At 37.5% G+C, this 15,091-nt stretch overlaps 1 protein-coding gene across 2 annotated transcripts in view; it reads left to right on the forward strand.

Annotated features, from left to right (window-relative positions):
* LOC119784976 (plexin-A2-like) overlaps positions 1-15,091 on the forward strand; it is a 261,005-nt gene that overhangs the window by 174,965 nt on the left and 70,949 nt on the right. For both annotated transcript variants that reach the window (XM_038287311.1, XM_038287312.1), the window contains exon 13: positions 10,355-10,506. In XM_038287311.1, coding sequence (XP_038143239.1) covers positions 10,355-10,506 — 152 coding nt within the window. The remainder of the gene's footprint in view (positions 1-10,354; positions 10,507-15,091) is intronic.

Consider the following 15,091-nt stretch of genomic DNA (forward strand, 5'->3'; position numbering starts at 1 on the left):
CAGTTTTCTGTCCCTCTTGCCTGCCCACTGGGAAAAGGCTGCAGTCAGTCTATTAGTCTGCTTCTGCTGCAACCTGGACCTTTAGACCTCCATATTCCATCAGTGAAGATCATCCTGTAATGTGACATTTAAATGCTTTGCAAAAGCAGGAAGCAGTTCAAACGTTGACCTGTTTGAGCCACATGTTTCAGTTTTCTTTGGTGAGAATTTATTTCAAGATGGGCACGGAACAATGCATCATTATAAAGTAAAAGACATTTTATGGTTTTCACATTTGTACACATGTGACAACAATCTGATAAGTGTGGCATGCATTCAACCCCTCAGAGTTAGTTCATTTGGCGAACAACTTGAAATGTTTATGGGCGATATTACATCTGTTTTGCTCCCCTAGAGATTAAAATGTTTCCTTTGCAGAATAGATCAAGCTCAGTCAGACTGACAAAGCAGACTTTGTAAGAATAATACTCCCATCCTGCCAAAGATACATTCTTGAATTAAGGCCTGAACTATTACTTGTATAGTTTACGCATGTTTAGGTTGGTTGCCCTCTGGTTTGATGAACCTTTAATCCAACCTCTGGTCTTTGTGATGAATCAAAATCATTAAAACTGAAATTTGTAGTTTTATGTAGATAAAATTAAGTTTCAGCAGCTTCAAAGTTTTCAAAAGCCTTTTACCAAATAGTTCTCTAGCCATGGACATTCCTTGAGTAGGTTAGTAATACTAGGCACAGTTAATTATATATATATTTTTTTTTTATATATATTTGAAAGGAAATTAGGTCATAAATTAGGTCATATCTGTGCTTTAAACAGGTTTTGCTTTCTTCATCTTTGGAGACAACACTGAATTTGAGCTCAAAATAGATGCACATATTTGCTCTGACACATGTAGAACTACTTACCTATTAAATATCCAAATTACTTTATAAAAAACTGTAAGATATTCCATTCTTCTCCTGTTTAGTCTGGACCCAACATGAATAAGAATAAACCTTCACTTAGATTCCCTCAGCGGTTCTGCACCTGCTTCTTCAAGATCTTTAAATGCTTCGTGTCTGACAGCCTTTTGTCTGACTTTATCTAATTGCGAGGAAGAAATGTGCACCTAATTGTTTATGTGGTTGAATGTGTCACGCTCAGAGTTAACTTCACCTTCATGATTTTGGCAAGGGCAAAGTGGGGGAGAACTCGCATATAACAGAGAAATTCAGTTTTAAAGGGCTGTTGTTTTGACATCTGCTTTGTCTTTTTGCAGTCGGTACAGATGACTCCTCATAGACTTAATTTTTTTCTCTCTTTTTGTCTTCCTACAAGGTTAAATCAGGTCTTTGAAAGTAACTTTGGCACAGAGAAATAGTTGGCAACAGAACTTTGCAATCAAAAGTCTAAATAACTATTCCTTAAAGTGGCCAGGGTTTATATAAATGTATATATAAGATCACAGAGCTGCCACTCATATCATATGTATGAGTGACAGCTCTATTCTTGTCATTCTCCTCAACCCTAACATGTCAAAAGCCCCGCCCATTAGTACGATATCCTCCACCTCAGCAACACCTGGGTCATGATCTGGAAGCAGTTTACACTTTTCCATAATTGGACCCCTTGCTTGCTCAGACCACATTCTCCTCCACACTGGTGCATTCGCTGTCACCGAGGAGTCGGGCCAGTAGGGACTGACTATTTAATTAGGCTTGGTAACACACCAGTGCTTTGTGGTTAACCCACCAGACCTCTCTGCCTCCACATAGATTTATCCAACATCCTACCTCACCACCACACACTTAGATCAAACTCTAGCCAATTAAAACCTAAGTTAACAAGGACCTTAATTGATTTGCTAATCTTATTTATTTCTTTTTGTAAAAAAGACCTAAACATTTACTTTCTTTTCAAAAGTTTCGCCCCGACCACAAATCGCTCCTATTTTCCGTCTTCTTCTGATTTTATTTTTATGTAATTGATAATTATTACCATAAAGAATTTTCTCTTCTTTACAGCAATGCTTCGTTAATTTAAACTTTTGAGAACCAATAATTACATGGTTTAAAGTGGTAACCTCCAATAATGCTTTGTTAATGCTTTGTTATTTGTTATTATTTATTGTTTGTCTGTATTGCATGCATTTTACATCGTAATGTCTGTTATTTGGGACTTTAGCTGGACCAAAATACCTTTTGGGATAAAACAAGGGAACATTTCTGTTCTCAGCCCCTTGCATTTACTGACAGTAGGTTAGGTACCCACCAGCTGTTACCCCCATCCAAAAGGAATCTGAGATTTGCTATTTAATAGAAATGCTGATTTTTTTTAGGAATATTATTAACATAAAGGGCAATTTATAAAGTTTGTATTAAAAAAATTAGATGCATATTTCAAAAAAGGTTGCTAGTGCAGAAATGTTGGATCATTGGTGTTATTCAGTGGTCTATTGATTAAAGCTGTTGCTTTGTGGACAAGGTGTCACGGTAGATATTTCCAATAATTGTTTCCTTGTTAACATGGCGCAAATATTTACAGAGAATATCATGTTTGTGTAAGCCTTGTTGGAAAAGCCTGACGGACTTAAGCTTATTGGAGTGAATTCGAAAAATCAATAAGCAACTAAGGAAATGAAACACATTTTATCTGCAGTTTTGTTAAAGCTAGTTTAATTGGTAAACAATTTTACCTGAAAGTCATTAGTAAAAAAATGTAAAAATTGAATTCTGCCCTTTTTTTTAAAGAAGCCAGTCTTTTAAGGGGTGGGTTTTCTCTTTGAGGTTTTTGGGAAGGCTATGAAACTATGAGGAGGGCTGCTTTGAGATATCTCAAGTCAGATTTCTTTGTGACTGTAGGGTGCAAAACCAGCTCAGAGCATGTACTTCAAACACAGACACACCGATTATTTTTTCCTTTTCATTGCTAGTGAAGTTTGCTCCGCCCTGAACCCCCCCTCTTGTCTCTCATTGATTACAGTTTCTTTAAGATGCAGACATCCCCCCGGTGGGCTGAATTTATTAATAAATTTGGTTGTGATTGTATGCACCAAAGCCCCATCATGAGCTGATTTGTATACATACTAGCACATTAGTAGATGCGCCTAAAACAAGATAGACCTTTTAAATAATTAATGTTTCTATTAAGTACCAGGGTGCCTCCCACCATGGTCCATTAATATTGAAGAGATGTAAGCTCCCACTAACAGCAGTGGGAACAACATCAAATGAGGCTGGGGGTTAGACAGGCACATAAAGGGTGTCTGCTCAGTAGGCTTTGACCAGGGCGTCTTTGTGAGTTTAAGGCAGAGTGAAGAGGCTGCCCTGCCTCCCAGTGACAGGTTTTATAAATGTTGGTCTGTAGCCTTAGGAAACAAAACTGTCATCTTCAGATTTGTTTTTTTCTTTTTGCTTCCTCTTGTTTTTCCTGGCTTGTTTTTTAGTATTTTGCTCAGCAAAAAGCATAGAAGGCCTTTATCTAGATTTTCTTCTTTCCTCGCCACTAAACACTTTGAAGTCACTAAAAGTTGTAAAAAATATCTCTAAAGCTTGCTGTTGGAGAGCCACAGCAAAGGTTAGCGTCTTCTGGCCTAATTTTATCTCTAGCTGACATAAGAAGCGATCTATATTGGAACTGATGGTTTATGGGACATACCTGGGGGGGAAAAAATGATCTGTCCTATAATCACCAACAAAAATATGTGGAGGATGCTAAATGGAAACCTCTCGGTTTGATGAGATGGAATGTGAAAAAGCAAATCATGCTAATTTTGAATGTGGTGGATGAGCTATGATAGTGTTGGTCTGTTAATCTTACAAATGCTGCCACAATGTTGTTAGATGCATGACGTCCCAGAGATCCACCAATATCAGATATCGACACCGATATTGACTAATTAGCTGCATTGTATATCGGAAGAATGATGTCAATCAAGCATTTCGATCCAGTCATTTCTATTTTTATTGCTATTATACATAGCAGTACAGTAACAGCAATCTGGTGGCGTCAATTTTATGATTGCAACACTGATTAAATCATAGTTCGCAGAATATACAGCAGCTGGTAATGATTTATAACTGTGTTGATTTGTTACCTTTTTAACAATGTTTATGTCAAGTGTGATGCCTTTACTCACACAGTACATTATATAGTTAATTTATTCAACAGCAATAATAAATCGGTTTGGGATATCGGCCAACACAAAGCCCATGTATTGGTATTGTATTAGATTGTGGGAAAAATGGATTGGTGCATCTCTATTTTAAACGAACCAGAGCTTGAGTCAGCCCCTTGATCCAGACTTTTTTGTGTAGTTGTAACTTAAGGCCAGTAAACTACATTCACCAGACCTACATTTTCAGGTTGTCCGCATCTAGAACGACTGTAGTGTAGTTAAATTCCGTTATGAAAACAAACTGGGCAAGGAACCGATCCACCATAATGGTAAACGTAGTATCATCACAAAATAAAAAATTAAATGGCTCTAAATCTACATCCTCCCACTTACAAAAGTTTTTGCAGCGGTAATAACAGTATAGATATAAAAAAAGAGCTGTCTCCTGCAACGGTTATTTTTAGAGCAATAGGAGCAACAACTGTTGCACGTCCAGCTTTGCTGTGAGGTATCGTCCATTTGCAAATCGGACAGCCTGAATCAAAGCAGGACCAAATCAACAAAATAATCTACTAATGGTCTGGACGAAAACAAGCAGACCAAAAGCCTTTTCTGGTGTTAATACACCCTAAATAAAAATCTAGTAGATTTAACCTGCAAACTAAAGATGAATCGACATCGACTCTTCCACCAGGATAATGATACAGAACAAAGGACCAAGATTCCAAAAGAGCAGTTGACTAGACAGAGATCTGTGTCTGTTTTCCTTAGACATAAATCATAGACAATCTAGAAGGATTGTTTATATGTAAATACCAGTCTCTGTTTGGTCCAACCTTGTGATTGTAATAGATAAAGAATTTCTGCTTAATATTTTCAACATGAAAAAATTGTCTTCATCGTACCATATAAAAGTACCCAAAGTAATGTTAAGATTTTTCTGAATTTTAAATTACTTTTTATACAACTTTAACAGTGGTGCCAGGTAATGTGTCTGGGCCTGTATGTAGATCTTCTATAATAGAATCAACACTGGTTCTGTCCCCCGTAGACACACACACACATGCACCTAAAGCCCTGCATTTTTCCACTCCATATCTCTCAGCTTCTCTACTAGACATTTAAGACCTCGTAAAGAATTTAGGATGCAGCTTGTGGAGGAAAAAGTGACCAGCACCGTTTTATCAACCCCATTAAGCTCTACTCACAATTAAGCGTGACATGCTGAAATTAGTCTGAGTAGAGGCTAAAGACAATTAGATTAGCTGCAAGCTTTAAACCGTGTCAAATTTGGTTGTATATCTAAGCTAAATATAATGTGAAAGGATTGGAAACCCGGAAAAAAAGCAAAAAAAAATGAGAAATTTGTGTTTTTCAAATAACAGGAACATGAGAAATAGTGCTGATATGCTAACTTTTAATGATAGGTGCAATGATTAAATGCTATTTCTGAATTTTCTTGCAGAAATCAGCAAGTGTTGAAGCAATGACATGTCTGACTTGCATGGTCTGAAGGCACTTGAAGTGGTGTGTCACTCTCTACTGTGTGTATTGAGTTTATTCATAGCTGCATCAGCACATCTTTTCCTACAATTACTTCAGCTTAATACGTCAAGACCACACTGACAGTCAGCCCCAGGCTGTTCACATCAGAAGGCTGTTTCTTCCTCCCTCTCTAACTTTTATGTATAGTTTCCTAAAAAGTATTTCTTTTGAAATGTTTTCTTTGTTGAAGATTTAAAAGAGTCTTTATTCACTTTAGACAATCTCTTGGCATTATGCTTTTGGGGAAATTACGATGGAATGTCAAAGGAAATTGGGGGCCAATAATCTGATGCTCTGTGTTTAAAGGAGATAAATTAGACTAGAGAAAGTGAACTAATAGGAAGCAGGAAGAGCACTGTGTAAGCACGCTTGCTGTTAGCTGGGAATTACCCTCCATTGACAGTGTGACAATGCCACACAGGCAGCAGCAGGGCTGGTAAAAGGATTACACTGGGAGCGTGGAATGGCAGCACTGGGTGGGAGAAAAGGGAATAAGGGCAACAGGGGGTGCATGCATGTCTGAAAGTCTGCATGGTGAGAAAAACATGTAAGTTACTGTTTGGCAGAAGAAATCACATGTTACTTTACCTCAGATACAGTCCCTTAAAAAGATATTCATACAGCTCGAACTTTCCCACATTTTGTCACAACTTGTTTGGACATGTTTTAAATCTGTCAAATTATATTAAACTTACAGAGGTTTTACACATACCTCAAGAAACTAGAAGATCTTTGCTTTCAAGTAAGATACTACATCGCAAGCATGTGAGATTTAAAACGTTATTTAACTAACCACTGGCATTTGGGTCTACAATACATTTTTGCACAAGCTATAAAAAAGCCAAATTTAAAAGAACTTTATGAATAAATAGCATTATAAACACAGAGAAGCACATTGGACAGGTCAGGGAGGAATTTCTATAGAATTCAAAAGAAAGCATACATAGATTTATTTTCTAAGGTCCATATTAGTGTGAACATTTTTTTCTATAATCATTTTGCTGCTGTAAACCCCATAAATTTCCACATTGTGGGACAATAAGGTGATTTTCTATTCTATTCTTAAGATCTGGTCACTGTATTAACTAAAAGAAGGAAAGCAGGTCACAACTGCAGACCAAGTTATGACCAACTAACTCAACTGGCAGGCTGAACAAGGCGAGAATCAATCAGAAAAGCAGTCCAGAGGCATACAATAACTCTCAAGGAAATGTAAAGATCATCAGCTGAAATGGAAGAATGTTACGGCTCATACACGCCACAGCTTTCTGAGGAAACTTATTATTGTTATGATGCCACATAAGTTACAAGCTGCAGTTTGTCACTGGCTGTAAGTGGACACAACAATCATTGAGGTTTGACTCCATACAACATACATAGTAGAAAAGGAACACATCATATTAGCCTAAACACACAATCCCCACAGTTAAACATGGCAGCGGCAGTTTCATGATGTGGGAAGCTTTTTTCTCATTTGAAATAAAAAGTCACCATACCTTTGACAAAGGTAAACAATTATAAACATACTATATAGTCAGAGCTGAACTAGACTGATTGCTTTAAAAATCTCCAGATGGTTTGTATGGTCCACTCAAGTGTACATTTAAATCCTATTAAGAATCTTGAAATTTAAAACTTAAATTTGCTGTTTGGAGACAATCCAAACTGCCTGAGCTTGAGCTTTTTGTGCAGATTATTTGGCAACCAAAGGTAGCTCTAAAAACTATAGATTTTTGTTGACTCCCCAATACCAATGCATTCTATAATTTCTTAGGTACTAATTTGTAAAAGAAAAAAAGAAAGTTGGTAAAGCCTGTATAATTTTTCCTCAACGTTACAATTGTCCTTTGTGCTGGTTTGTCATATAAAGACCTCGTAATATGTAAAAATTATGTATTTGGTTGTACAGTAAATGGGAAGAGGTTCATAATGACTGTAGGTACTGTTGACAATGTAATAAAATAAACCATTAGATTCAGAGATGACCTGCCAAACAGATTATCATCTTCTTATATTCCTTCCTTTTTAAAAAGCAATTAGAATCTGATTTATAGTCAATCAAATCAGAATATTTTGCAGAAAGGATCCTTTTTAGATTTAGCCCCTTTTTGTATACAAGCAATGCTGAGACAAAGAGGCTTGCAGCCTGGAGACACTGGTGGCGTGCGCCTTTGAAGTGGCTGATTTTCTGTGATCCTGATGAATCAAGGCTCTGTCTGCCAATGGCGAGCTCAGTCAAATCAGTTTCATGCATGGATTAGACTTACTTTTCTTTTTCCACCATATGAAAGGCTCCATTGCAAACGGGAGGGTAGAAAAGAGATATCTCAAGCTTTTAGCATTCCCGCCTTTGGTATAACAAAACAAAGTCTGTCTCACCTGTTACCCATCTTGGCTTATGGGACAGAATGGTTGAGTCTCTCACCAACGGCACCACCCAACTTACTCCCAGACCTCTATCTGTTTTCTCTGGACACTATAATGCTTGTGTAAACCTCATTAATTCTACTTGAAAAGATGATATACTTAAGCTATGTTGTTTCTCCGACCTTCCATATCCTCCATGTCCCAACATTACTAAAAGATTAATGTGTTGAGATGCCTAAGGCAATGCAGTGACACTGTTACTCTACATCCAGACAAATAATGTCCACTGTTGCTAGATTACAACGCTGGCGTCCCACAGGGAAGCCACAAAGATCCATTGGGTGTACAGGGGAGAGTGGCACAGCAGCGATCGGGTAAAACTACGTGTTGGTTTTGTGTTTTCGGATGAATGGCCAGTAATAACATATTGATTGTTTACATTGCACTAGCAGATGCACACAGCCAAGCTACAACCCCTGTCTTCTTAAGTTTTTGTTTGTCCTTTACGCTTTCTCTCTCTGACAAGCAGCATTTATACATTCTTGTGTTTTTTGTTTGTTTTTTTCTCAATCAGTCTTTTTTGTTTGTTTGTTTGTTTGAAGGGCTGGGTGAATGCCAAGTGGAGTTCTTAATGTATTTCTGCAGCACAGAAGGCACTTTGCCACACTGTGCCAAGGTCATGCTGGGAAGCCATATTGCAGTTTATGAGTTGGTGGTCTGCAGTAGCCATTAATAATGCCCCTTGTTAGATTAGCCATTAATGATAACAGGAGTAGATGCTGATCAAGCATTTATCCAGGGTGCTGTTAATCCCTTTTATTTCTTGTGCATTTCATTTTATTTAATTAGTGTCCATTAAAGGGATTCTTAATAACTGGTTGTTGTTTTAGTGCAGGCTGGAGTGCGATGTGAGTGAGGTAAATAACTGGTGAAGTAGCATTGCACTAATCTATCTTTATTTGTAAGAAACAATAAAGAAATTTCTTAGTGGTTTACTTTTAAATGGGAAATACATCATTTATTCACTTTCATGTCAAAAATGAAAAATAAAGTGAGAAAAGAGTGAACATAAGGCACCTGGAAACACTAACCAGAGATAATGATAAAGTTCAACCTTTGGACAGCCAAAACCAGGCATCATTACTCATCGTCTGAGTGAAAAGAAATTAAAGCAAAATTACCATGTTAAGAATGAGTTTACAAAGTGAAGATTTATAGGATGAGCTATCCAAGTTAGACCAGAAGCTTTGAGGTCTAAAAAGTAAACAACCTAAATAGGGATCCAAAGATCTCGGCAAGCCAACTCTAGCTAAAGTGCTGCTTACAACTAAACCTCTTATTCCCAAACCTGGCGTTCAGATCAGCATCGTTAGTCCGATGTGCATGAGCATCAATGTGTTGTTTACTTTTACAAGCAGATTATAAATAACTAGAATAACTAGAATCTAGTCGAGGTTACTTAATAGGTCATTCAAATCAAGGGTAAAACCAATTAATGATTATTAGTTCAATTATTATAGCTTAAACCTGCTTACTCACCAGAGTTCTTTAGTCTTCTATCCAAGGTTAGACTTCTGGACTGGCTGTTAAAATCTAGTTTTCTTTCACCCATTTAATAATAAGACTATGTTTATCAGCAGAGTTATTAACAATCACCAAAGAAAAGTGTCTGTGTTCTTCAATTGGTAACCAAAAGGGGTGGATCTGGCTCTGAGTGATAGATCATTCACTTTATAAATTATAACAGAGTACCCCGGGTGTAATAATCCTTATTACTGTATAATTATATCTAATAACTATGCAAACACTACACACTACTGAAACTAAGCACAAGGTAAATGATAGACACATCCCCCATTTTATTAGACTAAGTTTAAAAGGTCTCTAAGGAATGTTCAAAACAGTGGCCAGACCAGTGCGGCACAGTTTCAGTGCCTCACAGCGGCACCTTGGCAAACAGCAGTAGGTTTCAGACTGTTCTGTTGGTGACAAACAAGTTTTGATCAGGTGAAAAACTGGATAGTTTTCCTCATCTTCCTCAGCGGGCATGTTTGCAATGAAAAACACTGCGTTCAGCTTGGTTTGAGCCACAGGAAGACAGTAAAAATCCCCAGTAAACATTAAACTTCTGAGGAAAGGTGGCCACAAAATATTTCTTTAGCTGAAGACCAGTGTTTCATGCCTATTAGACTATACTCTCCTTACTTTAAGAAGTAAGGAGAGTATTGTAATCCCTTAACACATGCAAAGTATTAAGCATTTACAAAAAATATGCATTCTGTATTTTGTGATAATTAAAGCAATGCACAACTCTTTTGACAAATTGCTTTTTTGTGTCCTTTAGGTGACTCCAATAGCTGGACCCCCAGAGGGTGGCACTCGGGTGACCATCCATGGCACAAACCTTGGTCTTGCTTTCTCAGACATGGTGGACAACGTGGAGGTGGCAGGTGTCAGATGCAGCCCTGTGGAGGAAGGTTACATCATCGCTGAACTGTAAGTCACAAAAGCAGGATAATTAGCTAATGGGTTTTTTCCTTTGAGTTTCAGACTTGATGCATTTTACAAAAAAACAACAAAAACAAATTGGTATCTGTCTGGCTGGCTCCTTCCAGCCGATTACATTTGGTGACTTTATTGCTCTAACCTCTTTTTTTGTAAATAAAAATGTATTTTACTTTATTGTTGAAAAATGAATATTCAACAATTATTTAAAATTGCAGATTTGATCATGGTAATATTATAATTATTAGAAATGTTCATTTAATTTCACTGCCAAGCTGCTCCTCATTTACTGTTTCAAAACTGTATAAAACTAAATTTCGTTTCATATGCATTCTGTGTATACAAAATGACATTAAAGTTGTCTGAGTCTAAGTTTAGATAGAAATCGGATTATTAAATACGGTGTGAAGTAAAGTGTCAGTATTTGCAGAAATATCTTGTTCCTTCATTCCTGAAAAGCCAATTTCTCTTAATCACAGTTTTGTTTCTTAGTCTTTCCTTTTTAACTTAGATTGATTTTTTTAACTTATCTCTTAATGGTTGTTCTGTAATGTTTGATCTCCTAAGAAATCTTTTTAGCTTTTGAGCTTTAGCTGTCAGGTACAACAGGGGAAAAAAAATATTTGTGTTTATTTCTTGCTGTTTCTTATAACTTCCCATCAAAGTGTGCAACCTCATATTTCTAAGCTTACTGTTTTCACCTAATTTTACAATCATTATTATAACCTTTCAATACCAAGAAAGACATATTTTTTCTGTGGAAATCTTCATTTTCCAGCTGACCATACACAGCACGGCTTGTCCTGCAACATATCACATTATCCTCTCCAGACTAAGTTGAAATACTGGAAGATGATGTCCTATTTTTGAAAATGAGAATATCTATCATAAAATGTAACATCCATCTCTTTGCAGTTTTCTACCGGACTGTCTCAACTTATCCGTCTGCAGGGAATTAGATCTAATCTAGCAGAAAATCTCTAGGCTTCAGACTAGGCGGATTTTCAGTGCCTCTCAGCCTTTTTTTATTTATTTTTTATCATAGTTCATTGTTTTTGTCCAGTTTTTTTACTTAATTTCTGAAATCCAATTCCTGTTTTGAGATATATGAATTTATGCATATAATTATGAGATAATTATCTAAATAGACACCTAAACTATGCCCATGACAACTACAAAACAGTATTTGCCTAAGTTGCTTTTATCTTCTGCCTCACAGATGCATAATAAATTAATTAGAATTCACTCAGTGATCTTAATACTCAATTGATCAGATTTTTGTTATCAAAGTTTTCTGTTCAAAACAGCAAATGCTTGCTTGTAGGCTACTTCTACCTGACGTAATCAGAAAAATAATATTATATTATAGCCTGTTTCCACATAGAGTTAAGCAAACTCCAACGTTTTCAGGAGTTATAACGCCGTCCGTGTTACAGTCATTTTTAAAACCAACCGTTAACGGTCATTTTACACAACATCTAGCTTTCAGTTTTTAGAAACAATTTATAACCTGGAACAGCTAAGAATTGAATCGATATGTGCACAAAGAGACTGCAAGTTGCTTTCCTTTAATGAAGACTGGAACTGTTCCAAGGAGCGTGTTTCGGAGTTTGCAGTTAGACCCCTGCAGGACGGTAACCCATTTCTCTCAATGTTTCTAATTCAGTCAGCAACAATCCCACAACAGCTGTGTGTGTTTACTTGTGTTTACTTCCCTAATTGCCCCATGCTGAGTGTACATCACATTAAATCCTGTCCCACTCACCCTGAACTAATGAAACATGGCCCACAACTCACCCATCATCTTGCTCCTGGCTAAACATGCAGTCTTTTGTTGACTCAGAGACCAAATGCCTTTCGGCTTTTAAATATCTTTAGGTGTTTCAGGTCTCACACAGGATACATAAGGAAATGCACTTAAGCTTGAATCGAATTTTGAAACGTGCGCTGGTAATTTTCACATTAGAAATAATTAAGTTACCTCTAGTTTTTGAGTTTTATTACATTTCTTGAAAAGATGCTTAGAAAAGAAACACACAACTTCAACCCCAGTTTTCAAGCAGTTATAAGGAATACAATCTTAAAAATAGGTACTGTTTTCATAGTCTGTGATAATTTATACAGTGAACAATCTATCACTGAGAGCCAGATCCATTTTTTATTTCAAAATCACGGCTTGTGCCCCAATTAAAATACGTAACAGTGACACACTATTATGTTGATGAAATTATCGTTTTATTTTAACTTTATTAAGTAGATCACAGATCCTAAGAACCTTTGATTAGAGGTCAGTGACTTCCTGTCCCCTGACACAGATATTTATGTCTCTTCAAAATGGAAAAATATAAGAACCAGTGCCTTTCAAGTAAGACAGATGTTTTGATAAGTGAGAAAATATCTGAAAGTAATTAACTCAGCAATCTCACACTGAGGATACATGCAGCGGCAGTGGGGAGGAAAACTCAGTTTTAACATGAGAAAACTGCCAACCTTACCAGGCTCATTATGAGCAGCCTTCTGTGTGATCCATAAATATATCTTGTGTTAGATGGTATTTACTGTATGTTAGAGTCATCCACAGCAATCTGTCAAATATAATTCCTTTGTGGTGAACATGCATGGTATCAGGATCTTACTGGAAAAGATTTTACTATTCCTTTTTTTCTAAAAAAAAATATATATATACAAATAAATTAAAGGTAATTTTTTTTTCAACAATTTACAGAGGGAAAATATTGCTTCACTTAAAATGACTTTCTACATGTTGTAATCTTGGTTACTTTTAAGTTTTAAGAGGACTGTAAACACATTTAGAGAATCAAAAGTGGAGCAAATATTCCCATAGGATTTTTCTGTGTAGTAAAACTGTTTTACTCGCTCACTTCAGTGGATGGTTAAAGTAATTCATAATCATTTATTTGACATAGTGTCATGTCGTACTGTGAGAGTGAGATAACACACACGCAGCTGACTGAACGAACGCACATTCCCATCCACACATACAGACTCTCAGAGGAGACTATAACCCTAATTCTTCCCTTGGCCTACTTCTGCCCTCAGAATGGGAGCAGCTAACCATTGCTTACTCATACTCCCGCTGCTATGCTGTGGTACAGTAGAAAATGACAATTATAAACACAGATCTACACATTTCTATAACTTTTTGGCCATTTTTTTGTATGTTAACATGACAATATACAGTATCGGCGGTACATTTTAAATCATATAGAATTATGATGAGCACCATGTCTGAAGCTGTGGACTGGCCAGCTGTGATTAAAATTCACATTGTGCCACTTGGCTTTAGGGGACAATTTGTCAGCAGCATGCTGATCTGACAGCGCTTTAATCTAAATGGGGGCAGGCAAGGAAATTCCTTTGCAATGTGTAGAGTATATATATATATATATATATATATATATATACACTCACTGGCCACTTTATTAGGTACCCCATGCTAGTAACGGGTTGGACCCCCTTTTGCCTTCAGAACTGCCTCAATTCTTCATGGCATAGATTCAACAAGGTGCTGGAAGCATTCCTCAGGGAGTTTGGTCCATATTGACATGATGGCATCACACAGTTGCCGCAGATTTGTCGGCTGCACATCCATGATGCAAATCTCCCGTTCCACCACATCCCAAAGATGCTCTATTGGATCTGGTGACTGTGGAGGCCATTTGAGTACAGTGAACTCATTGTCATGTTCAAGAAACCAGTCTGAGATTATTCCAGCTTTATGACATGGCGCATTATCCTGCTGAAAGTAGCCATCAGACGTTGGGTACATTGTGGTCATAAACGGATGGACATGGTCAGCAACAATACTCAGGTAGGCTGTGGCGTTGCAACGATGCTCAATTGGTACCAAGGGGCCCAAAGAGTGCCATGAAAATATTCCCCACACCATGACACCACCACCACCAGCCTGAACTGTTGATACAAGGCAGGATGGATCCATGCTTTCATGTTGTAGACATCAAATTCTGACCCTACCATCCAAATGTCGCAGCAGAAATCGAGACTCATCAGACCAGGCAACGTTTTTCCAATCTTCTATTGTCCAATTTCGATGAGCTTGTGCAAATTTTAGCCTCAGTTTCCTGTTCTTAGCTGAAAGGAGTGGCACCCGGTGTGGTCTTCTGCTGCTGTAGGCCATCTGCCTCAAAGTTCGACATAATGTGGGTTCAGAGATGCTCTTCTGCCCACCTTGGTTGTAACGGGTGGCTATTTGAGTCACTGTTGCCCTTCTATCAGCTCGAACCAGTCTGGCCATTCTCCTCTGACCTCTGGCATCAACAAGGCATTTCCGCCCACAGAACTGCTGCTCACTGGATGTTTTTTCTTTTTCGGACCATTCTCTGTAAACCCAGAGATGGTTGTGCGGGAAAATCCCAGTAGATCAGCAGTTTCTGAAATACTCAGACCTGCCCTTCTGGCACCAACAATCATGCCACGTTCAAAGTCACTCAAATCACCTTTCTTCCCCATACTGATGCTCGGTTTGAACTGCAGGAGATTGTCTTGACCATGTCTACATGCCTAAATGCACTGAGTTGCCGCCAAGTGATTAGCT

The sequence above is a fragment of the Cyprinodon tularosa genome, unplaced genomic scaffold (genome assembly GCF_016077235.1).
Source record: "Cyprinodon tularosa strain WSP-4 unplaced genomic scaffold, ASM1607723v1 ctg239, whole genome shotgun sequence".
Lineage (NCBI taxonomy): Eukaryota > Metazoa > Chordata > Actinopteri > Cyprinodontiformes > Cyprinodontidae > Cyprinodon > Cyprinodon tularosa.